The following is a 24,100-nucleotide window of genomic DNA, read 5'->3' on the forward strand; positions in this document are numbered from 1 at the left end:
AAAATTAGCCAGGTGTGGTGGTGGGCACCTGTAATCCCAGCTACCCGGGAGGCTGAGACAGGAGAATCGCTTGAACCTGGGAGGCGGAGGTTGCAGTGAGCCGAGATCATGCCATTGCACTACAGCCTGGGTGACAGAGCGAGACACCATCTCAAAAAAAAAAAAAGAATCGAGTGTGGCTATGAGACAAGCTCTCTGCTGGGCACTGGGGACACATGAGTAAGTGAAGCCATGATCACTGCCCCAACAAGCTTAGAGTTTAGAGGGAAAGAGAAGGGGCAGACAGTGAGGGTGCAGTGTTATCAGTGCTTTGGTGGAAGCAGCACAGGAGCCAGGAGAACACTAGGAAGAATAGAACTCAGATTGAAAGCAAGGTCAGGCAAAGTTCCCCAGAGGAATTGGTTAGCAAATTTTTAAAGTGCATGCCACGTGGAAAGAACTTGGGACCATGGGCGGATGGGTGGCAGCTCATGTGGCATCTGTGGAAGAGAAGTCTTTCTTGAGACTTTTGCCGCTGTTGCCTGCGGTCCTTTGGCTGTAGCGCTCAGTGGCCAGGATGCCAGATAGTCCTCATTGGTTGTTTTTTTTTTTCTCCCCAGTGTCCAACAAGCACCCATTTGTGGACAGCAATCTTCTCTACCAGTTCAGAATGAACTTCCGGCGGAGGCGAAGACTGATGGAGCTGCTCAATGAAAAGTCCCCCTCCTCCCAGGAAACTCATGACAGTCCCTTCTGCCTGAGGAAGCAGAGCCATGACAATCGGAAATCTACCAGCTTTATGTCAGGTATGCCATCCCGGCGTTTATTGGAGCTCAAGTGTTTGTCTTTTGAGAAATAGTGGAGCCATGACTCACCTTTGTGAAATTCTGTTCTCTATCAGAGCGTAGAATTTTTACTTATTCATAACCAAGAAGCATGAAAAAAATTCCGAAACCCTAAGTTTTTCTTGCACAGCCAACTTAGATGCCAGGACTCTGTTTTATAAAATTATGTATTTGAATTATAGAAGGCCTCTAGGCTCTCACTCATACCTCATTTACTTTTCATTTACAAGCCATTCTTGCCTGGCATGGTGGCACACACCTGTAATCTCAGCTACTTGGGAGGCTGAGGTGGGAGAATCACTTGAGATCAGGAGTTTGAGACTAGGCTGAGCAATATAGCAAGACCTCGTCTGTCTAAAAAATTTAAAAATAAATAAATAAGTACAAGTTTTTATTTGTTTATTTGTTTAGACAGAGTCTCACTCTGTTGCCCAGGCTAGAGTGCAGTGGTGCAATCTTGGCTCACCACAACTTCTGTCTCCCGGGTTCAAGAGACTCTCCTGCCTCAGCCTCCCAAGTAGCTGGGACTACAGGCACGTGTCACCATGCCTGGCTCATTTTTGTATTTTTAGTAGAGATGGGGTTTCACTATGTTGGCCAGGCTGGTCTCAAACTCCTGACCTCGTGATTCTCCTGCCTTGGCATCCCAAAGTGCTGGGATTACAGGCGTGAACCACCGTGCCCGGCCTTACAAGTAGTTTTTATATATCATTTAATTATTCAGTTTTGTAAATCACAACTTTGAAAAGCTATCCATTTCAAAGATGAATAAGAAGATTATTTCTGTGGGCATTTACACCGGTAACCACAAAAAAGTGACTGGTTATCCACCCGTTATCAGGGAGTGACAGAGAACAAATCTCTACTAAAAGTACAAAATTTAGCCGGGCATGGCGGCGGACACCTATGGTCCCAGCTACTCAGGAGGCTGAGGCAAGAGAATCGCATGAACCCAGGAGGCAGAGGTTGCAGTGAGCCCAGGTTGTGTCACGTACTCCAGACTGTGCAACAGGGCAAGACTCCATCTCAAAAAAAAAAAATATATATATATATATATAATATAAAGTAAGTGGCAGAGCTGCAACTCAAGTTCTTGTTTTTCTGCCACTAAGACCAGTGTGCTTTCTCCTGGCATCTCTGGACCTTGCAGTTGAAAGCCTATGTACTCTAGTGAGCCGAGACCACCCCCTTGGTGACTGTGTGTGTTCTCTGGCCTACACAGTGAGCCCCAGCAAGGAGATCAAGATCGTGTCTGCAGTGAGGAGAAGCAGCATGAGCAGCTGTGGCAGCAGCGGCTACTTCAGCAGCAGCCCCACCCTCAGCAGCAGCCCCCCTGTGCTCTGCAACCCCAAGTCCGGTGAGTGCCTGAAAGGTGGCCCCGCTCCTAAGACTGTGGGGACTTGGGCAGGTCCCTGGGAAGCAGAATCTGAGATAGCGGGAGACTAGTGTGTGGGTTCTAATAAGTTAGAGCATGCTCTTGGGGTCCACACATATTGAATGGAAGGGAAGGAAGAATTGGGCTGAAGGAGAAATTGGGTTGTAGCCCAGTCTCAATGAAGGCTATCATTGACCCAGTAAGACCTCTGGAGCTGGGATGGCCCTTCCAAGTTGCCTGGAGTTGTGTTGAGAGGGCTGGGCCTTTAGATCTACATGTTGGCCACTTATTAGGTATTGGCTGCCCCTGGGAGGAGGGCATGACCTTGGGCAAAGCAGGTGTCTTCAGAGAGATGGTCTCCAAGACAGCTGAGGGCTGTCGCCATTAGCACTCTCGGAGCTGGGAGAAGTCCCTGAGCCCTGAAGGGGGTTTTGGGCAGTGTGTGACAGTGTTCACAGCAGGGGAAACAGCACTTCCCCAGAATGCAGCCGATGCAAAGATCTGTTGGGGCCCAACACCCTTACGGAAGGAGCATGGATATGTGCAAGCCCAGGTATCCCTGGAATTGACCCTGGGTGGCTTGTGGTTTCAAAATCTGCTCATCAACCTCCATGGCCTTTATATTCCAGGAAAAAAATCTAGGCACAAAATTGTTGGTGAACATGTACTTAGAAACAATCCTTCCTCCACCCAATCAGTTCATCAACCACCCAGGAACTGGTAATCCATTGAAACTACCCTTTCTCACCATCCCTTACCCACCTAATGTCCTCACTTGCCAGGATGAGGATGTGTGGTCCATCACTACAGTAACCGCCAGAGAACACTCTCAAACCCATTTGTTTAAGGCACTGTCCACCCCCAGTTCAGTTTGTCAACTTCGAGGAAGAGGCTCTGTTCCTTTTGTTCATGTTGTTTCCTCATCATCAGATCTTGGGGATACAAAGATGACAGGTCATAACCCCCAACTCAATGAAAACACCACCTCTTTGGAGAAAAAAACAAAACATTTCATGTTAGTAAGAATTAGGACTAATTGATGCGGTTCAAAAGGCTTTGAGAGAAAACTCTGTCATCTAATGGTATTATCTAGGAAGGTGGCTCTTTTTCCTGATCTAACTTTTTTTCTTTTTTTGCTGCCTTCTGGAGTGTTAGCAGCAGGAATAAATGTAACCTGTAAGTGAATGAAGAAGCTTGCTTCCACACTGTCCTGGCTGAAGAGTCGTTGAGTACTGGGTTTTTCAATTACTGGAGCTTGCTGCTAAAGTAGAATGAAAAAGGAGAACTGAATTCTTAGAAATGGGATGTTTGAAGCCTTCATAGAAATCTGACAGGCATCCTCAAAGTTAAAAGCAAAAGATCTCAGTTTCAATAAAAGGGTCAGTGGTGCCATAACCATTTTACATGTTTTTGATTGCTTATGATGGAGTATGAAAAAAGTGTTAATTATTGAAATTAGCAACAAAATCCATGTTCCCTGAGGTAGGTTAGTATTGTTTCCTCTTTCTCCTTGCCTCTGGGTCAAAGGGAAGCGTTTACTGTTATGCAGGCAGAAGAAAAAGGTCTCGTTTCCTTTCGTGGGTCCCCAAGGACAAGAGCTGTCAGGACTGAGTTGTGGTTTGTAAATCCCACTTCTTACCCATAGTTTGACAAGCTTCTCTCTCACTCTTAAGAGGATTCCCAAGACCCAGTGAGTTCATCTGTGATTTTTTTTCTCAAGCAGATGATCAGGCCTTCACAGTGATGCATTTAAAAATTAATTATCTGAAATACACCAGGATACGTTTTTTTAGTACTGTATATAAATGCCCTAAGCCAGACACAAAAAAACAGTACTAAAGATATTGATGTTATCAGTATCATTGTGATAAGCAAATAAGCTTACAAGGATATGAAAAGAAAAAAGTTTTCCCTAGGCCTCAAAGTTTCTATATTTGTCAACATAATAAAGAGAACTGCATTAAAATGAATGGTCAGCTCTGCTGCCAAATAGTACAGTGTGATTCATGTATCCAAATTCATAAGCCCCCTGAGGGTTTATGGGGAGTGGAGAGAGAGTTATCTCACAGGGAATAAAAAAGATCTCAGTCCTCAAATACTGACCACTTTTCTTACCTCCCATCCATCTGCTGAGAGATTCTGTTTCCATCTTGATATTTGACCTACTCCCTCTTGTTTGGCGAACATAAATTAATTTTTGCTTTTATGAGATTTCTGAAAGCAAAGGTGATAAGATCAGCAACCTGTCACCTCAACAAGAAGCACTGGATTGCCTTTCACTGAGAGGGTGCTTCTCAGGCCAGAAGGCCATTCATGTAACCAGTGGGCAAGGTCCAGCTGCCTGGTAGATCATCAGGCCTTGCCCCACGCTGCCTTTCCTTGTCTGCTGCACACTCTTTCCAGGACTGGTACCTGACCTCTGACTGTCACTAGCAAAGGGGATCGGAGGATGCCACTTCACCAGGTTAGGCCCCTTGGCTGGGGCCTTTTCTGTTTCTCTGTGGCACTTCAAGTTCACAATGTCTGCAGAGCTGGATTAGAATGGTCTCTGTCCCCTGACCCCCTGGCTACTTGGGGAGGATACGACAGCCCCTCTCCAGTTCTTAGTGAGCGCAGGATGGATGGGGGGGTTCATTATCGGTGGGTTTTAGGCAGCCGCAAGTCAGGAACTGGCTGCTGTCTGCCATCTTGGTGGGCAACAGCAGTGAGCTGATGTGAACGGGTGTCTCAGGAGGACAGCATGCCACTATCTTCCTGAGCTTCTAGACCCTTTCTTTTGCTTGCAGGACAGCATGGCCCAGAGTTAGTGTGGCACAGTAGCTGAGAGTGTGGGTGCTGGTGTCTAATGCCTGAGTTTGATTCTACTTCTGCCACCCATTCGCTCTGGGACCTTGGACACAATGAATTTAACTTTTCTAAGGTTGTTTTTGCAGTTATAAAATGGGGATAACAATGATCCTAACTCATTCATTCTTGTGATGATTCAGTGAGTTAATATATTCACCTCACATGGTGCCTCTCTAGCATATGTTGAGTACTCAGAAAAGTTCACTAGCATTATTACTCAGGGCAGAAAGCAGTGGGTACATGCAGTCCTAGGTGTTAAGAAGGAAGTGAGGCCGGGCGGCTCATGCGTGTAATCCCAGCACTTTGGGAGGCTGAGGCGGGCAGATTGCCTGAGGTCACAAGTTCAAGACCAGCCTGGCCAACATGGTGAAACCCTGTCTCTATTAAAAATACAAAAATTAGCCAGATGTGGTGTTGGGTGCCTGTAATCCCAGCTACTCGGGAGGCTGAGGCGGGAGAATTGCTTGAACCCAGGAGGCGGAGGTTGTGGTGAGCCGAGATCGCATCATTGCACTCCATCCTGGGTGACAAGGGCGAAACTCCGTCTTAAAAAAAAAAAAAAAAAATTGCCCTGCCCCCTTATCCCCACCCCTGGCACTCTTGCTTTCCTTCCCTTTCTTTTTTTCCTTAGCTTTGTAAGGTAGGTTTAGGGTTATTTATGTTTGCTGCTATTTTCTGTCTCCATTCAGCTAAAATATAAACTGTGAGGCAGGGATCTTTGCCACTTTTTCTCACTGATGGTCACCTACGAGATATCAATAAATAGCTGCTGAATGCATGGATAGAGGACTTGGAAGTGCTTATGTCTTGACATTGTGTTTGTCTGACAGTGCTGAAGAGACCTGTCACCTCTGAGGAACTCCTTACTCCCGGGGCTCCGTATGCAAGGAAGACATTCACGGTAGGCTGATGGTCTGGCCTTTTTCTCCCGTGCTGCCCATTTTTCTGCACCGTGTCCATGTGTCAATGCGTAGCTTATAGACTGAAATGAAAACTATTTTTCTAATTTTCTTTTTGTTTTTAGCATAATTATGATACTAGGCTTTCTTGACCTCAAGGCACTAAGGTGCATTAGGACTTCACATGCTTTATTATTAATATACCATTTAAAAATTTTTTGACGTGTTCTTTGTTAAAGAAAAGATTTCCGTTATGCACTTATTCTAATTTAATTGCAAATTTTAAGATTGGCATCATTTGCACTTGCATTTACCTTAAAATCTAATAATTTTAGATTTTATTTCCCACCATTAGTCATTTAAATTATTATTAGATTTTATGGCAAATGGAAGTGCAAATGATGCCAATAATCCCTTCTGCATTATAATTAATTCTAGAAATTATTTAAAACATTAGGGGAGTGTTAAGGTAGAGAAAGGAAACTGTAGGATAAATTTTTCTACCGTAGGCAGGGCGCTTCGACAATGTGTGCATGCCTTGAGGTGCACGAGCCTCTGACTTGCTGTGAGCAGCTCCGGACCACCTGCCCCTTCTTGGAGGTTCTTTAGGTTCCTAATGCCTACAGTGGATTTCTTCAAATGGAATGAAAGTGCTCCTCTCAGCATCACCGCACCCACTCCCCTTCCTGTGTCTACTTCTGTCAATCTCCTCAAATTCATGTTCATACCCTCTTCAAAACACTTCTCCTCCTTCATCTTCTAACTTTAGTGGCATTGCCTCAGGCTCGGGGAGAATTCTATCCACACTCAGTCATGCTGCAAACATTTGCTGAGGGCTACTTCACATTCTGAATGCTGAGGAGTTAATAGGAGAAAGGCGCTGACAACATGTCTGTACCAGAGGAAAAGATAAACTCCACCTTCGGAAGTGAAATTGAGTATAATATACAAATAACAGCAAACTGTAAAGTAACGGAAGTGCCTGAAAATCTTGAGCATTTCCACAAAAATTTTCATTTGCCCCCCCTGTTTTTCCTCAGTCTCCAGCATTCAAGAGAGGGTAGATTGTATTTTGAAAGTATTTATTTTTGATTTTTAATTTAAATGCCAACATTGTTAGTAATTGATTGTGAATGTGTTTCAGCTGTGTTTTGGTTGGGATATGTGTGAAAGATGTGGCTAGGAGCTGTCCAGGGAATTAAACTGCCAGCTCTAATAATGATTTCTATAGAAAAGGCCTTCTCTAATTCCAAACAACTTTTGGATTAGAGTCTACTTGTACATTGTGAACTTTATGTACTTTTTCACTTCTTTTCCCCCCTTGGTGGAGAATATTGTGTTTTTAGAAAGCCAAGGCTAGGCTGGGCGTGGTGGCTCACGCCTGTAATCCCAGCACTTTGGAGGCTGAGGCGGGTGGATCACCTGAGCTCAGGAGTTCGAGACCAGCCTGACCATCATGGTGAAACCCTGTGTCTACTAAAAATACACAAAATTAGCCAGGCATGGTGTTGCATGCCTGTAATCCCAGTTACTCAGGAGGCTGAGGCAGGAGAATCGCTTGAACCCGGGAGGTGGGGTTGCAGTGAGCTGAGATTGCACTACTGCACTCCAGCCTGGGTGACAGAGCAAGACTCTGTCTCAAAAAAAAAAAAAAAAAAAAAAAGCCAGGTCTCTTTATTTCCCACCATTAGTAATTTCAACAATTATGCTAGACTTCAATGACGTTGCAGGATCAAGAGTGTATCATTTGGATACTGGGGAAAAGAACAAACTTAGAGCAGAAATGGTATCTGGAGAGACATTTCAACCACGTTACGACTTTTTCTAAACCTTCTATTGGAGTCTGACATTAAATTGTATAACAGCCTAAGAAAGAGAAAATCTTCCAGTTGTTTATTGAATCATGCCCTCATGGGAGCATCTTCTTTCTGCCAAACAGGTTAGATTTTTTTTTACCACCTTTTCTACAGGGAGATGCCCGGGTTTGTGATAGAAGCAGTGTTCCAATCCCCTGGCAGGGAAGAGAGAAACGGAGGAAAATATGTCACAGTGTATACTTAATCCTGGGCTGGTTTTCTCTCCCTCAGAAGAATAAGCAAATTGCCGGAGACAGTCGACTGCTTGCTAATTGTGGTTTTCCTCTCTAGATTGTTGGTGACGCGGTTGGCTGGGGTTTTGTGGTGCGAGGAAGTAAGCCATGCCACATCCAGGCTGTAGACCCCAGTGGCCCTGCAGCCGCAGCAGGAATGAAGGTACTAACGGGTCTTTCTCACCCTCTTTTATATCTGTCTTGGCTTCTTCATGCTAAATTGGCCATGATTCTTACTAGGGATCCAAACCCATCTTATTTTGTGTCCTTTTCTATTTCTGCCCTCTCTTTCTTGTTCTCCAAAGTCTTTAACCTTTCCCCGGGTCTTCCCTCTCCTCTAATAAACATTTAGAAGTGTCTAGCCGGGCGCGGTGGCTCACACCTGTAATTCCAGCACATTCAGAGGCCAAGGCAGACAAATCACTTGAGGTCAGGAGTTCAAGACTAGCCTGGCCACCATGGCGAAACCCTATCCCTACTAAAAATACAAAAATTAGCTGGGCGTGGTGGCACACACCTGTAATCCCAGCTACTCAGGAGGCTGAGGCAGGAGAATCGCTTGAACCCAGGAGGCAGAGGTTGTAGTGAGCCAAGATCGCACCACTGCACTCCAGCCTGGGTGACAAAGCGAGACTCTGTCTCTAAAACAAAACAAAACAACAACAACAACAACAACAACAAAACCACATTTAGCAGTGTCTAAATACCTCTAGCTTAATTTCATTATTTGGTGCCATGTGTACTTTTTCTCCCTAAGCATTTTGGCTTCATTTTTGTCAAATTTCCTTTTCCCTTTCTGAATGGGGTTAAAATGAAGCCAAGCACATATGATATAGGAACCAGGAGAGCAAGTTTTCCTACCTCCCTGGTGTTTGGAGGTTTGGTCTCCAAACCTCCCCTGGTGTTTTACATGTTTCCCCTCAACCAATACTGAATTTGAAAAATTATATATTTCCCCTTGCTTAAATCTTTGTGTAAGAACTCCAATGCTTCTATTCTATGCAAGGTGTATTCCTGTGGGGTTTATGTATCCGGTAGCACATAATAGACCATACGACATAGCCAATATTGAGAAAAAGAAAACAAAAACCATGAACTTTGGCAGAGATCTGGAGATCTAGATCTCGGTCCTGTTAGTTACTAGCTCGTTGACTTTGAACAAGTTTTATAGCATCTCAGAGTCTGTTTTCTCCTCTCTGAAATGACAATCATACTATTTCCCGTTGTTTTATGGATTAAATGTGTGGAAACCTTGATAAAGTACAAAGAGCTACACAAACAACAATTCATTAATGAATGAATTATGGAAGATTTTTGAAAATAACTTTTACATATTTTTTAGTACTAAAATGATACATATACGTGCCAGGTATGGTGGCTCATGCCTGTAATTCCAGCATCTTGGGAGGCTGAGGCGGGTGGATCACTTTAGGTCAGGAGTTCAAGACCAGCCTGACCAACATGGTGAAACCCGGTCTCTACTAAAGATACAAAAAATTAGCCAGGCGTAGTGGCTCATTCCTGTAGTCCCAGCTGATCGGGAGGCTGAGGCAGGAGAATTGCTTGAGCCTGGGAGGCAGAGGTTGCAGTGGGCTGAGATCGCACCAATGTACCCCAACCTGGGTGACAGAGTGCAAGACTGTCTCAAAAAAAAAAAAAAAGAAGAAAAAAAGACACATATACAGTCAAGAAAATTTGGAAAATATATGCAAGCAGGAAAAAAATTAAAATTACTTCTAATCTTCCCTAACTCAGAGATGACTACTGTTAACATTTTTTAAGCAGCTTTATTTGAAGTGTGTAATTGGCATCCTAAAAAACCTAGCCATTAACATTTTGATTTATATTCTTCTAGACTTCTTGTGTGTGTATATATACTATTTACATTGTTTTTATTTAAGAGGATGTTGAGGTTTTCTGCTTTGAAATACCTTTATATAGCACAGCTTTGTTCTACTGTCTGTGAAATGTTTCACAAAAGGGTATTTCTGTCTTGATTATCCAAAACCATAAGAGGATGCAGAAGGCTTAAAAGCTAAAGATCATTCCCCTGTTCATTTATTCAATACTTTCATCCTCTTCCATCAGCCTTTTCCTAGAGTAGCAATAAGCATGATTGGGATCACCACCTCTCTGATTTCCAGCATGAGCTCTCTGGCATTGGTTTGCATGCTGGAAAAAATAAGTGGACAACAGAAAATGGCTCAAGGAAGCAAAGAGCACATTTACTGTTTGCCCAGGTAATCAGCGCTGGTATGATTAGGGGCTGCTTCCACCTTTTGATTTGAACACCTCACTCATGTCGGGGAGGCACAGGCCCTGGGGTCCTGTGCTCTGGGGCAGCCATGGAAGCCCTGCTTGCTAAGGCGGTGCATGGCAGAGCCCTTCTACCTTCCCAGGACTGCAGCAGGCACAGCACCAAAGCAACTCAGAGTAGGAATGTTGGCCAGGATCATAAAAAAGCAAGCATTTGTGTCCATGCCAAGGCTGAATTTTTCATTTTCTAATGGAACTCTTGGCTGGGGAAGGATTTTATATTGTATTTCCACAATAAAGTACCTAGTATAAATTTTTTTTGGCACAATGCTTCAGTTCTGAGTGTGCACTTACTCGCATGATGCTTTGGCTTAAAGAGCATTTCTTTTGAGGAAAGCAATGAATTTATTTACATTGCAACTAAAGACCTTGTTTTGCTTAGCCAAGTGTACAGTGAAATTAATTGATTTAGTTTATCTTTGTTGAGGTACATACATAAATAACCGTTCTGGGCATTGTCAACTCATTAACTAACTCTTTAACGTATATACCCTGATCGATGTTTTACCTGATATATTATTTCAATTTCATAAGCTAATACTTCATATGGTTTATATGTTTAGTTTCTTCAGAGGTACACAGTGGTGTTCTTATGTTATAGAGCTTTACAGAGTTCATTAGAGCAGCCTTTCCATCACTGTATTATTACACAGCTCCCTGGTCCAGCAAAACATCTGTCCTGAGGTTCTCTGATCAAAGCAGTTTTAAACTGCCACATACTTTATCCCCCTCTTAGAAATTTACAAAGCACATTAGCATATTGAAAACTCTGACAAACCTGGCAGGAGGAAAAAAAAAGCTTGTTTAAATTGTTTAACATAACATTTTATCATTTAAGAGAAACGTGCAAAAGGAATCTTTATCAGTGTTGTTGTTAAGATATAGCCCTAAAACCCTTCTAAGAAGATGCTTTTGGCCAACCTGTATTGGAATTGATATAAAGTCATACACCACTTAATGACAGGGTTATGTTCTGTGAAATGGGTTTTAAGGCGATTTTGTCATTGTGTGACCATCCTGGAGTGTACTTACACAAACCTGGGTGGTATAGCCTACCACATACCTAGATATAGCCTATTGCTCCTAGGCTATAAACACTGTACAGCATGTTACTGTACCGAATACTGTAGGCAATTGTAACACAATGGTATCTGTGTGTCTAAACATAGAAAAAATAATGAATTGAGCTATAATATTATGACAACTGTGATGTCACTGGGCAATGGGAATTTTTTTTTTAAAGCATTCTTTGTTTTTTTTTGTTTTTTTTTTTTGAGACAGAGTCTGGCTTTGTTGCCCAGGCTGGAGTACAATGGTGCGATCTCCACTCATTGCAGCCTCCACTTCCCAGGTTCAAGCAATTCTCCTACCTCAGTCTCCCAAGTAGCTGGGACTACAGGCACGCACCACCATGCCCAGCTAATTTTTGTATTTTTAGTAGAGACAGGGTTTCACCATTTTGGCCAAGACAGTTTCGATTTCTTGACCTCGTGATCCGCCCGCCTCGGCCTCCCAAAGTGCTGGGATTACAAGCGTGAGCCACCACGCCCAGCTGAATTTTTTAGCTTTATTACAATCTTATAAGATGATGGGAGGCCAGGCTCAGTGGCTCATGCCTGTAATCCCAGCACTCTGGGAGGCTGAGGTGGGAAGATCACCCAAGGTCAGGAGATTGAGATCTACCTGGTCAACATGCTGAAACCCTATCTACTAAAAATACAAAAATTAGTCAAGCATGCTGGTGGGTGCCTATAGTCCCAGCTACTCAAGAGACTGAGGCAGAAGAATCACATGAACCCGGGAGGCGGAGGTTGTAGTGAGCCAAGATTGCACCATTGCACTCCAGCCTGGGTGACAGAGCGAGACTGTCTCAAAAAAAAAAAAAAAAGATGATGGGACCACCATCACATATGCAGTTCATAGTTGACTGAAACATCATTATGCAATACATGACTATACAGAGATATACATTTTTAGTATTACTGTTTGTTGGTTAAATTACAATGATAGCAAATACCATGTCCTTCCGTATAGTTTAGCTGCTTATATTCATTAGAAATTATTTTGTACATTATTTTCTTACCGAAAATACTGACTCAATTATTTCCTATTTTACCATTTGTCGTAGAATAATTTCACTTACAAAGAAGCCATTTGTATAATCTATTCGTAAAGGCTTGTTCCCAGCAAGCTGTCATTGCTGCTATCTTCAACTCAGAAAACTGCAGAGTTTGGGGTGTGTAGTCATCAAGAGGGTCCTGGGGTGCCCTGTGGGAAGGATCCGCCCACTTGGGCACTGATTAACCTGCTAGGTCTGAGTGGTGGAAATTGTCCAACATTCTGACCACATGCCTCCTTTTGGCATCTCTGACTGTCCAGAGCTGACCTAGGATAGTGTAAAGTGCCTCAGTGTCGCTTCCTGCACTGAATGTCAGGCTCTCCCTTTAGTCAGGGTTCTCATTTTCCCCAGGTTTTGAATGGGGGCAGAGCCCTGTATCTGGGTCTTTGTGGCCACTCCATCCAGTGAGATTTTCACACTTTTGCTATGACTACTTTTTTTTTTTTTTGAGATGGAGTTTCACTCTCGTCGCCCAGCTGGCGTGCAGTGGCGGGATCTCGGCTAACTGCAACCTCCACATCCTGGGTTCAAGCGATTCTCCTGCCTCAGCCTCCCGAGTAGCTGGGATTACAGGCGTGCCATCATGCCCGGCTAATTTTGTGTATTTTTAGTAGAGACGGGGTTTCACCATGTTGGCTAGGCTTGACCAAGCGTCTTTGAATTTGAGCTACTCTTATTTTGAAAGTTCTTTTACTTAAAAAATAAAATCTGTAAACGTCGGGCTTGGAGGACTTTTGTTTGGCACTACAATTCTAGAATGGAGCATGAAATATGGAAATCATCAAAAGTTTCATCAACCCATGCAATGCATTTACATCAAGAAGTTGTTTCCTGCATTTTTCCTTTGATGACTTTTCACTCATCCTTGAAGAATTTTATATCCAGGGCTTCTGGTTTCCTTTCAATGCAAAGGGCAAAGGAGCAAACGAGAGAAGGAACTGTCTCTTCTATGTACCTGACCCTGAGCCGTGCAAGGCTCTTTCGCTACAGGAGCTCATTTAATGTCAGCATCCAGATACTCATATCCTAGAGGAAGAAATCATTCCAGGAGGAAAAAAATCTGTCTCTTATCTCTTTGCTGCTACTTTGAAAGGGAAGCCAGTTCCTTCCCCAAGCTATTTTTTTTTCCCTTTTTTTAGACAGAGTCTCACTCTGTTGCCCAAGCTGGAGTGCAGTGGTACAATCTTGGCTCACTTCAACCTCCACCTCCCGGATTCAAGCGATTCTTCTGCTTGAGCCTCCCAAGTAGCTGGGACTACAGGCATGTGCCACCATGCCTCATTTTGTATTTTTAGTAGAGACAGGGTTTCACCATGTTGGCCAGGCTTGTCTCAAACTCCTGACCTCAAGTGGTCTGCCCACCTTGGCCTCCCAAAGTGCTGAGATTACAGGCGTAAACCACCATGCCCAACCCCCAAGCTATTCTGTAGGTTACAGTATAATGAATATTGTGTAAACGTTAACGTTGGTTTCATGTCACAACCTTGAATGATATAATCTTTTTTTTTTTAATCACATCAAGTCTAAACCCATTTCTGGACAATACTATCTATGATAACCTTATTTTACATGATCCTCTAGAAGACACCCTCTGCTTTAGTCAGGGAGAATTTTTACATTTCCGTAATACATCATGATTATGCCTATGTCTGCCTCTCAAGAAAATCTAATTAAGTGACTCAGGCACTCAAAATACTCTAATGGCTCCCCATCACAATAGGAATAAACTCAGATGTTTTCTGTAGTCTACAAAGTCTATAATCCGGGCCCTACTTATCATACCTTTATCTCCTTCCCTGGCCTTCTGTCTGTTCCTCCCAGACACTGCGTTTTCTCCTGCCTAGGGCTGAATAGCTGGTTCCATTGTTGTCCTTCAAGTCTCAGATTAAATGTTAATTTTTCAGAGAAACCTTCCTTGAATACCCTGTGATATTACTCCCGTCTTTCTCCAATCACTTCTCCTCATATCACCATGTGGTCTTAGTCATTTTAGGCTGCTGATTAGAATTGATGGCTTAAATGACAAACATTTGTTTGGGAAGTCCAAGATGAAGGTGCTGGCAGGCCCGGTGTTTGGTAAGGGTCTGCCTTCTGGTTTGCAGTTGGTCATCTTGCTATATCCCAACAATGATGATATGGCTCCAATGAGTGGAGGAACACCAGGTTCTTTGTCTCTAGTCAAATTGGAAAAAACGACATGGACACACGTGGAGTGGTTTTAAGAAGTAGAGAGTCTAATAGGCAAGAAAGATGGGAGGAGGCCGAAGATAGATGCTCCCCAGTACAGAGACAGAGGGAGGGGGGCTCCAAAGCCGAAAGAGGAGACCCCAGGTGCCATGGATACCAGCCAGTTTTATAAGTAGGCTGGCGGAGGTGGTGTCTGATTTGCACAGGGCTCAGGGGATTGGTTTGACGAGGCATGTCATTCACGTAGCCCGAAAAAGCTTGCCCTCCCACCCTAGCCTTTTAATATGCAAATGCAGGGCACCCTGATGTTCTACACACGCTGGGATAGGTAGGGGCGGCCATGTTGCCAGGAACATGTGGGGCAAGGGCAAGAAGGCCAGGGAATCGCCATGTTTGGATGGACCCAGTTTCTAATGGCCTCCATTTGCATATTAAAGGTTGCTGGCCTGGCTCTAAGAGCTGCTTTAAAAACAAAAACTTCCCTAGGACCCCTTTTCCTCTCTATCTGCCTAAAATAACTTCTTAATAACTCTTTCAACAATGATATAGTACAGAGAGAGCAAGATCAAGTTCTCTAGTCTCTGCTTATAAAGGCACTAATCTCATTCATTTGGGCTCAACCTTCATGACCTAATTACCTTCCAAGGCCCCACCTTCTAATACCATCACACTGGGGGTTAGAATTTCAACGTATGAATTTTTTTTTCTTTTTTTTTTGAGATGGAGGTTCGCTCTTGTTGCCCAGGCTGAAGTGTAATGGCCCGATCTCAGCTCACTGCAACCTCCGCCTCCCGAGTTCAAGTGATTCTCCTGCCTCAGCCTCCCAAGTAGCTGGGATTACAGGTGTGTACCGCCACACCCAGCTAATTTTTTTTGTATTTTTATTAGAGACGGGGTTTCACCATGTTGGTCAGGCTGATCTCAAACTCCTGACCTCAAGTGATTCACCTGCCCCAGCCTCCCAAAGTGCTGGGATTACAGGTGTGAGCCACCATGCCTGGCCATGGAATTTTTTTTTTTTTAAAGAAAGAGTTTCACCTTGTCACCCAGTCTGGAGTGCAGTGGCCTGAACATGGCTCACTGCAGCCTCCACCTCCTGAGCTCAAGCGATCCTCCTGTCAGCCTTCAATGTAGCTTGGACCACAGGCACATCATGCCACCATGCCTGGCTAATTTTTATACTTTTTGTAGAGATGGAGTTTCGTCATGTTGCCTAGGTTGGTCTCGAACTCCTGACCTCAAGTGATCTGCCCACCTCAGGATACCAAAATCTCCGTAAAGTTGAGATTACAGGCTTAAGCCATCATGCCCAACCTCAATGTATGAATTCTGGGAATACTCAAACGTTCAGTCTGTAACACCTGTCTTATTGTCTCCATCATATTTTTTAGAATATGATTATATGTATTTATATGTTACTTGTCCATCTGTTCTCAACGGCTGTCTAAATGTAGAGCCCTTGTCTGTCTTAACTACTATATTCTCAATACCTAGCACAATTCTTGGCTTTTAGTACGTGCTGGAAGCAAATTTACTAAATGATTCAATGAACTGATACTTCCAAAGAAAGGCTCAGGAAATACACTTAGTGACCACTAGCATTGTGTCCCTATGATCTCTCACTGTTCCAACAACTGCTGAAGCTGGGTGGGTAGTGTTCGCCTTACTTTACAAATGAGGAAACCGAGACCCAGCTTATCCATTTCCCAAGGTCACCCAGCTTGTAAATGTCAGAGTTAGATTCAAATCTGATTTATCTCCCCCAACACCCACATGCTTCCTATTGTATTATTTCAAAAAATGCAAACCCATGAGGTGGAGCCCAACAGATGACATATTCTATTAAACCCTGAAATCCCTGGCAAACTGCTCATAGATGCGTGACCTTTCGTGTCTTCCGCAGAGAGAATTTGTATTCTTGTTGGAGTGGTCACGTGTTCACCTGGGTTGTTTTGGAGAAGATCAAATAAATAATTTTCATTCTTGGCATCAGCTGCTCACTTCGGTCAGGACTAGATCTAGCAGGGTCATCCAAGTGAAAAATCCCAAATCCTCACTTTTGGTAGTTTAATCAAACACTCATCAGAGCAAACCATTCAGCCTTCAAGCTCTGAAGGAATTTGAGCCCTACTTACAAATCAGGAACAAAAGATATCCTTGCTCTTTTCTGGAAAGTTTATTTTTTCTTATGGGAATAATTAAATCCTGTGAGAAACAGTGTTCAAGTTTTCATGCTACCCTGTGCCAAGTCTCAGAGGGATTTCAAGCCTCCTGGCTTCTTTTCTTGTTTCCTGCCGTGATGAATTGATGGATGTGGACTTAACGGGGCCTTTTTTCTCTGTTTATCTGTTTCTTTGCATATTTACATAGAAACAGAACCATCTGAGTCAGAATAAAGAATTAGTGGCCATGATGTCCTTTTTTTCCTCTTTCAAAATTTCTTATTTTTCATAGCAAGGAAAAAAATGTCAAAATCCTGCTTTTTGGTCTTTCCCTCTGATGGCAACATAACTGCCTATTTCATGGAATTTTCCCCCTGAACCAAGAGAGGCCAGGTTCCTAATTAATTTGGCTAAGATAATTTGGGAACTAAAGAAGCAAATTGTGAAGTAACTATCCACACAAATGAGAAAATGCCTTCTGTGATTTTTTTTTCCCTAGGACATAGATCCTGAGGTGATGTTTTAAAAATATGTAGTTATAACCGGGCGTGGTGGCTCATGCCTGTAATCCCAGCACTTTGGGAGGCCGAGGCAGGCGGATCACCTGAGGTCAGGAGTTCGAGACCAGCCTGGCCAACATGGCGAAACCCCATCTCTACTAAAAAATCCAAAAATTAGCAGGGCCTGGTAACACATGCCCACAATCCCAGCTACTAGGGAGGCTGAGGCAGGAGAATCGCTTGAACCCGGGAGGTGGAGGTTGCCGTGAACCAAGATCACGCCACTGCGCTCCAGCTTGTGCAACAGAGCAAGACTGACTCAAAAGAAAAAAAAAATGTAGTTCCTTTCCAGTGGAGTTCAGGAGAGTCATATGGGATAAACGGCATTGTTTTGTATGCAGTGCTATGTCTCACTTTTGCAGGGTTGTAGCTTCTCAGTTAACAGAAAATGATAGGGTAAATGAGCCACTGCCCACCACTGGGCATGACTGGGAGGAGCAAGATGACCACTTTGCTGTGAAGCGGTGGCCTGAGAGGGCAGCTTCTCAGGGTCTCAGCACAGAGCCCTTTTCTGCTCTGTGTCCTTCCTTTGCAGGGATTCTTCTTCTGTGCCAGGCTCTGATGCCCTCAGTAATACAGCGATAACAGTGCACAGTTCCTTGTTCACTCACTATTCACTGACCACTACCATGTGCTAGGCATTATGTTAGACCTTCATGGGGTTTATAGCCTAAAGAGGAAGAAGGACATTTTTTAAATGCACAGCTTTTGGCCAGCTGTGGTGGCTCATGCCTGTAATTTCAGCACTTTGGGAGACTGAGGCGGACGGACCACTTGAGGTCAGGAGTTTGACACCAGCCTGGCCAACATGGTGAAACCCCGTCTCTACTGAGAATACAAAAATTAGCCTGGCATGGTGGCCCATGCCTGTAATCCCAGCTACTCATGAGGCTGAGGCAAGAGAATCACTTGAACCCAGGAGGAGGAGGTTTCAGTGAGCCGAGATTGCGCCACTGCACTCCAGCCTGGGCAACAAAGTGAGACTCTCTCAAAAATAAAAAATACAATAAAATAAAATGCATACCTTTTAAGTGTATAGATTGGTAAGTTTATCAGATGTGCACACTGGTGTCACTCTCAATCAGAACACAGAACACATCTCTCCCTCCAGAGACCCCCTTGTGCCTCTTTCAAGTCAGCCTCTTTCAGCAGAGGCAACCACTGACGCGATCCTGTCACGAGAAATTAGTTTAGGCTGTTAGAGTCAGACAGAATCTTGGCTCCACTCCTCACGCCCGTGTAACTTTTGGCAAATTGTCTCCTTTCTCTGGGCTTCCTTCTCATCTGTTAACTAGGGATATGTGTGGTGTCTTCCTCATAGGGTTGGTGAAGGATTAAAGGAAATAATGCATGCAGGGCCCCTCATGCCGGTCAGCCATGTCGTCCTTCCCTCCTTCGCCACAGTCTGAGTACATGGGCACATCTCAGAGGCATAACCAGCTTGTGAAATAAATCTGAATAATTCTTCAGTCTTAGAAATATGTCTTGAGTTCTCTGAGGTTCACCTTTCCCAGATCGAGTTGGCCTCTGCCCTGTCACCCTGGAATCCTGCCCACTCCTTCCATGTCCCCCAAGTTCCTGTTCCTAACCTCATCTAAGTCACTGCCACACTGCTCGTTACTGAGGACCAAGGTCCTTTCTGACTGATTTCATTGGATTTCACCTTCACCCCGGTATCCCCCATCGCCAGCACTGCATGTTCCCCACTTTCCGAAATCTCCAGAAGCATCTCTGACTTCTCCTGCCAGTTCTTCTCATTTTTTTTGTTTGTTTTTTCTTGTTTGTTTGTTTTGAGACAGAGTCTCACTCTGTCACCCAGGCTGGAGTACAGTGGCATGATCTTGGCTCACTGCAACCTCTGCCTGCTGGGTTTAAGTGATCCTCCTTCCTCAGCCTCTCAAATATAGCTGGGACTACAAGTGCATGCCCAGCTAATTTTTGCATTTTTAGTAGAGACGGGGTTTCACCAGTTGGCCAGGCTGGTCTCAAACTCCTGACCTCAAGTGATCCACCTGCTTCAGTCTCCCAAAGTGCTGGGATTACAGGCGAGAGACACCACACCCAGCTTGTTTTGTTTTTTGAGACAGGGTCGCACTTTGTTACCCAGACTGGAGTGCAGTGGTGCAGACATGGTTCACTGCGGCCTCCACCTCCTGGGCTCAAGCAATCCTCCCACCTCAGCCTCCCAAGTAGCTGGGACTACAGGCATGAGCCATCACACCTGGCCTCCTTCTCATTCTTTTCATCTGACCCATCACATTCCCTTTGTCTTCCAGCCCATGTTTGTGTTCACCTAGGGCTTGAGTTTCTAGTTTGTGACTGGCAGGAGGGCTGCTGTCGAAGAGCCTTGCCTTAAGTGTCAGACATGGGGGGTTTGAGTCTTAGCTTCACCACTTTTATAGGACAAAAAATAATTACTTAAACTAATCTAAGCCTCAAATTCTTCACCTTTAAAATGATGCTGGCCAGACACGGTGGCTCATTTCTGTAATCTCAGTACTTTGGGAGGCCGAGGCAGGTGGATTACTAGAGGTCAAGAGTTTGAGACCAGCCTGGCCAATGTGGCGAAACGCTGTCTCTACTAAAAATACAAAAAATAGTTGGGCATGATGGCATGTGCCTTTAATCCCAACTACTTGGGAGGCTGAGGCAAGAGAATCACTGGAACCTTGGAGGCAGAGGTTGCAGTGAGCTGAGATCACACCCCTGCACTCTAGCCTGGGTGACACAGCGAGACTCTGTCTCAAAATAAAATAAAATAAAATAAATAAAATAAAACAAAAAGGCTGATAATAGTCATGATTAAATGGAATATCTGGGCCAGGTGCGGTGGCTCACGCCTATAATCCCAGCACTTTGGGAGGCCAAGGCAGGCAGATTACCTGAGGTTATTAGTTCGAGACCAGCCTGGCCAACATGGCGAAACCCCGTCTCTACTAAAAATACAAAAAATTAGCCGGGCATGGTGGCAGGCACTTGTAATCCAGGTACTTGGGAAGCTGAGGCAGGAGAATCACCTGAACCCAGGAGGCAGAGGTTGCAGTGAGCTGAGATTGCGCCACTGTACTCCAGCCTGGGCGACAAGAGTGAAATTTCATCTCAAAAATAAATAAATAAAAAATAAATGGAATATGTGTCCTAGCTCAGTAGCTGCTGCATAATCAACAATAAATATTTCTGGGTGTCATTTATTATATTGCTTATTTAAATAATTGTGTTACTCAGAGTCTTCTGGCTGATTGTTGCTTAAATACGCTTATATTTGCAAACAAAACACAAAGTAACAGAATAGTAGCTAAAAGGGGATAACAGAGGGAGAGGGTCTATGTAATCACATGTTTCTGCCATATTGCAGTATACTATTCCAATTCTTTCTAGTCTTAGAAAAACTAAGTCTAGGTTTCTCATTTTTAAGTAGCAATAATAATTGCTTCATGGCATAGTCATGGGGATAAATAAAAAAGTGTGTATGAGGTATCAAGCCCATGCCCATATCATGTGATGGACACTCAGTGAACACTGTCTACTATATTTCATCAAATACAAGATACATGGATTGTGGCTGGGTGTGGTGGCTCAAACCTTTAATTGCAACTCTTACGGAAGCTGAGGTGCGAGGATCACCTGAAGCCAGGAGTCTGACGACCAACCTAGGCAACATAGCAAGACCTCACCTCTACAGAAAAAGTTAGCCAGGCTTGGTGGCACGTAGTCAGCCACTACTGGCACGTAGTAGTCCCAGCTACCTGGGAGGCTGAAGTGGGAGGATCACTTGGGCACAGTAGTTCAAGGTTACAGCGAACTGTGATCCTGCCACTGCACTCCAGCCTGGGTGACAGAGCGAGACCCCATCCAAAAAAAAAAAAAAAAAAAAAAAAAGATGCATGGATTGTAAGATACGCTTTGATTTCAGAGTTGCTAAAATGTGCATCTGAAAATCAGCAAATGCTGGTATTACAAGTTCAAGCCCCATTGACTACTACATTCGTATCAGTGGGTTCATTTTTGCTAATTGCTAAGTTTGTTTAACATTTTGTTGACACTAAACGTTTTTATTCACAACAGTAGGAAAAGTTCTCTTTTCCAAAGCAGATACATGGAAATTTTTTAAAACATCTTGGTACAATCCTGTGCTTCTCCTAAATTGATCTGCTATGGGTTTTTACTCTGCCTTTTAACTCTTTGTGTTGGATCCTTAAAGACAGTAAGAAGGGCCAGTTCTGAGAAAGGGTCAGTCTTGAGACTCCTAAGTCCCCAGAACTTAGGCAGCTACTCTGTTTTTCCAGGTCACATCCAAATAACTAGTGTGAGGCCAAATCTGTCACCCCTTTGAAGGACTCTTCAAAGCTAGATAAGTCCTAAAATTGTCCCCACTTTTTGTTTTTTTATTTATTTAATCTATTTTAATTTTTTTTTTTTTTTTCTAGAGATGGGACTCTCCCTATGTTGCCCAGGCTGGTCTTGAACTCCTGGGCTCTAGCAATCCTCCTGCCTTGGCCTCTCAAAGTGCTGGGATTCCAGGCGTGAGCCACTGCACTCAGCTGAAACTGCCCCCACTTGTAAAGTCAAGGACTACACTCAACTGACCTGTACCTGGAAGAGATTCAAAGCTGATCCAACCCAAGCTAGACATCTTTTTTCAAAGATGTACTCTTGAATTTATCCATGACAGTATCAGTCAGTTAGGAATGCCATAATAAACCACAGACTGGATGGCTTAAACAACAGATTAATTTGCTCACAGTTCTGGAGAATGGAAGTCTGAAGTCAGGAGCCAGCATGGTGAGGTGGGCCTGTCTCCTGACTCACAGAGGGCCGGTTTCTCACTGTGTGTCCACAAGGAAGATAGAGACAGTGAGCTGTTTGGCATCTTTTCTCATTAGGCCACTAATCCTATAGGGTCCCACCTTTATAACCTCATTAACTTTAATTACTTTCTTTTCTTTTCTTTTCCTTTTTTTTGAGACAGTCTCACTCTGTGGCCCAGGCTGGAGTGCAGTGGCGCAATCTTGGCTCACTGCAAACTCTGCTTCCCGGGTTCAAGTGATTCTCCTGCCTCAGCCTCCCAAGTAGCTGGGATTACAGGCACGCACTACCATGCCCAGCTAATTTTTGTGTTTTTAGTAGATACGGGGCCACCACGCCCAGCCTAATTATTTTCTTATTCCACATACAGTCACATTGGGCATTAAGACTTCAACATCTGAGTTTAGGGTTGGAGGGCACAGTCCATAGCAGTGACCAACCCAAGAATCTTGGGAAGTAAAGATAAACATGAGAGTGTCTTTACTATATCTGCTGGGATGTTACCTAGATAAGATTCTATATATCAGTTACAATTAGCTTCATTTATGAGTGTCATAAATCCTCCAAAACAATGATTAAGATTAGTATTTTAGTATTTTGGATTGTTTTGTTTTTTTGTTTTGTTTTCATGTCAAAGCCAGAAGGAAGCCAGTTCAGGGCTGAGCTGTGTCTCCATGGTTTCAGTCACCTATTTTGTTTTTTTTTTTACTTTGCTTGGCTTCCATTCCCAAGGTTACTTCAAGGTCTGAGACAGCTGCTAGAACTGTAGTGATTAGGTTTGCATTCTAGCCACCCAGGAGGAAAGAAGGGAAGCAGAGGGCACCGTCCTTTTTTAAAAAACACATCTCATTGGGCATGGTTGCTCACGCCTGTAATCCCAGCACTTTGGGAGGCTGAGATGGGCAGATCACCTGAGGTTAGGAGTTTGAGACTAGCCTGGCCAACATGGCAAAACCCTATCTGTACTAAAAATACAAAAACTTAGCCGGGCATGGTAGCATGAACCTGTAGTCCCAGCTACTTGGAAGACTGAGGCAGGAGAATCGCTTGACCCTGGGAGGTGGAGGTTGCAGTGAGCCGAGATTGCGCCACAGCACTCCATCCTGGGTGACAGAGCAAGACTCTGTCTCAAAAATGAATAAATAAACAAAAATAAAAGACACCTCTGGAAGTGGCACACATGACTTCTTTTACATCCCATTAGCTAGGACATAACCACACATGGGTGTACTTAGGTGTGAGGGAATCTGGGAAATGTAGAATTTATTCTGGATGGCTGTTAGGGGTTGAATTTGGTCCCCCAAAAAGATATGTTGAAGTCCTAACCCCGAGTACCTCAAAATCTGACTCTCTTTGGAAATAGGGGCCTTACAGAGGTAGTCAAGTTTAGATGAGGTCATAAGGGTGGGCCTAATCCAATATGACTGATGTCCTTCGAAGAAGGGGAAATTGGCCACAGGGATAGACATACTCAGAAGAAAGATCATGTAAAGACACGAAGGGGAATTGTCCATGTGACTGGAGTGGTGCATCTATAAGCCAAGGAGTGCCAAGGATTGTGGGCAAACTCCAAAAGCTGGAAGACACAAGGAAGGATGCTCCCCTAGAGCCATCAGAGGGAGCATGGCCTGCCCTGCTGAACCTTTGATTTCATACTTCTAGCATCCAGGATGTGAGACAAGAAAAAATTTCTGTTTTTAAAACCATCCAGTTTTTGGTACTTTGTTACTGTAGTCCTAGGAAACGGACACAGTGGCCATGTGCCCAGAAAAATAATGGGGGTTCTATTAGAAAAGGGGTCAGCGCATTGGATACAGGGGAGAAGCCAATAGTTTCTGTCACTGACCGGAAAAAAATGTACAAACATCCTTCAACAAGTATTTATTGAGTACCTACCGCATATAGTACACTGCGGC

General features: G+C 43.9%; 1 protein-coding gene across 2 annotated transcripts in view; it reads left to right on the forward strand.

Annotated features, from left to right (window-relative positions):
* Positions 1–24,100, forward strand: part of DEPTOR (DEP domain containing MTOR interacting protein) — a 185,133-nt gene that overhangs the window by 127,279 nt on the left and 33,754 nt on the right. For both annotated transcript variants that reach the window (XR_004673052.3, XM_003822599.5), the window contains exons 5-8: positions 600–785; positions 2,047–2,181; positions 5,877–5,947; positions 8,093–8,197. Coding sequence is in view for 1 of the 2 variants with exons in the window: in XM_003822599.5 (XP_003822647.1) it covers positions 600–785; positions 2,047–2,181; positions 5,877–5,947; positions 8,093–8,197 (497 nt within the window). In the remaining variant the exon portion in view is untranslated. The remainder of the gene's footprint in view (positions 1–599; positions 786–2,046; positions 2,182–5,876; positions 5,948–8,092; positions 8,198–24,100) is intronic.

The sequence above is a fragment of the Pan paniscus genome, chromosome 7, assembly GCF_029289425.2.
Source record: "Pan paniscus chromosome 7, NHGRI_mPanPan1-v2.0_pri, whole genome shotgun sequence".
Lineage (NCBI taxonomy): Eukaryota > Metazoa > Chordata > Mammalia > Primates > Hominidae > Pan > Pan paniscus.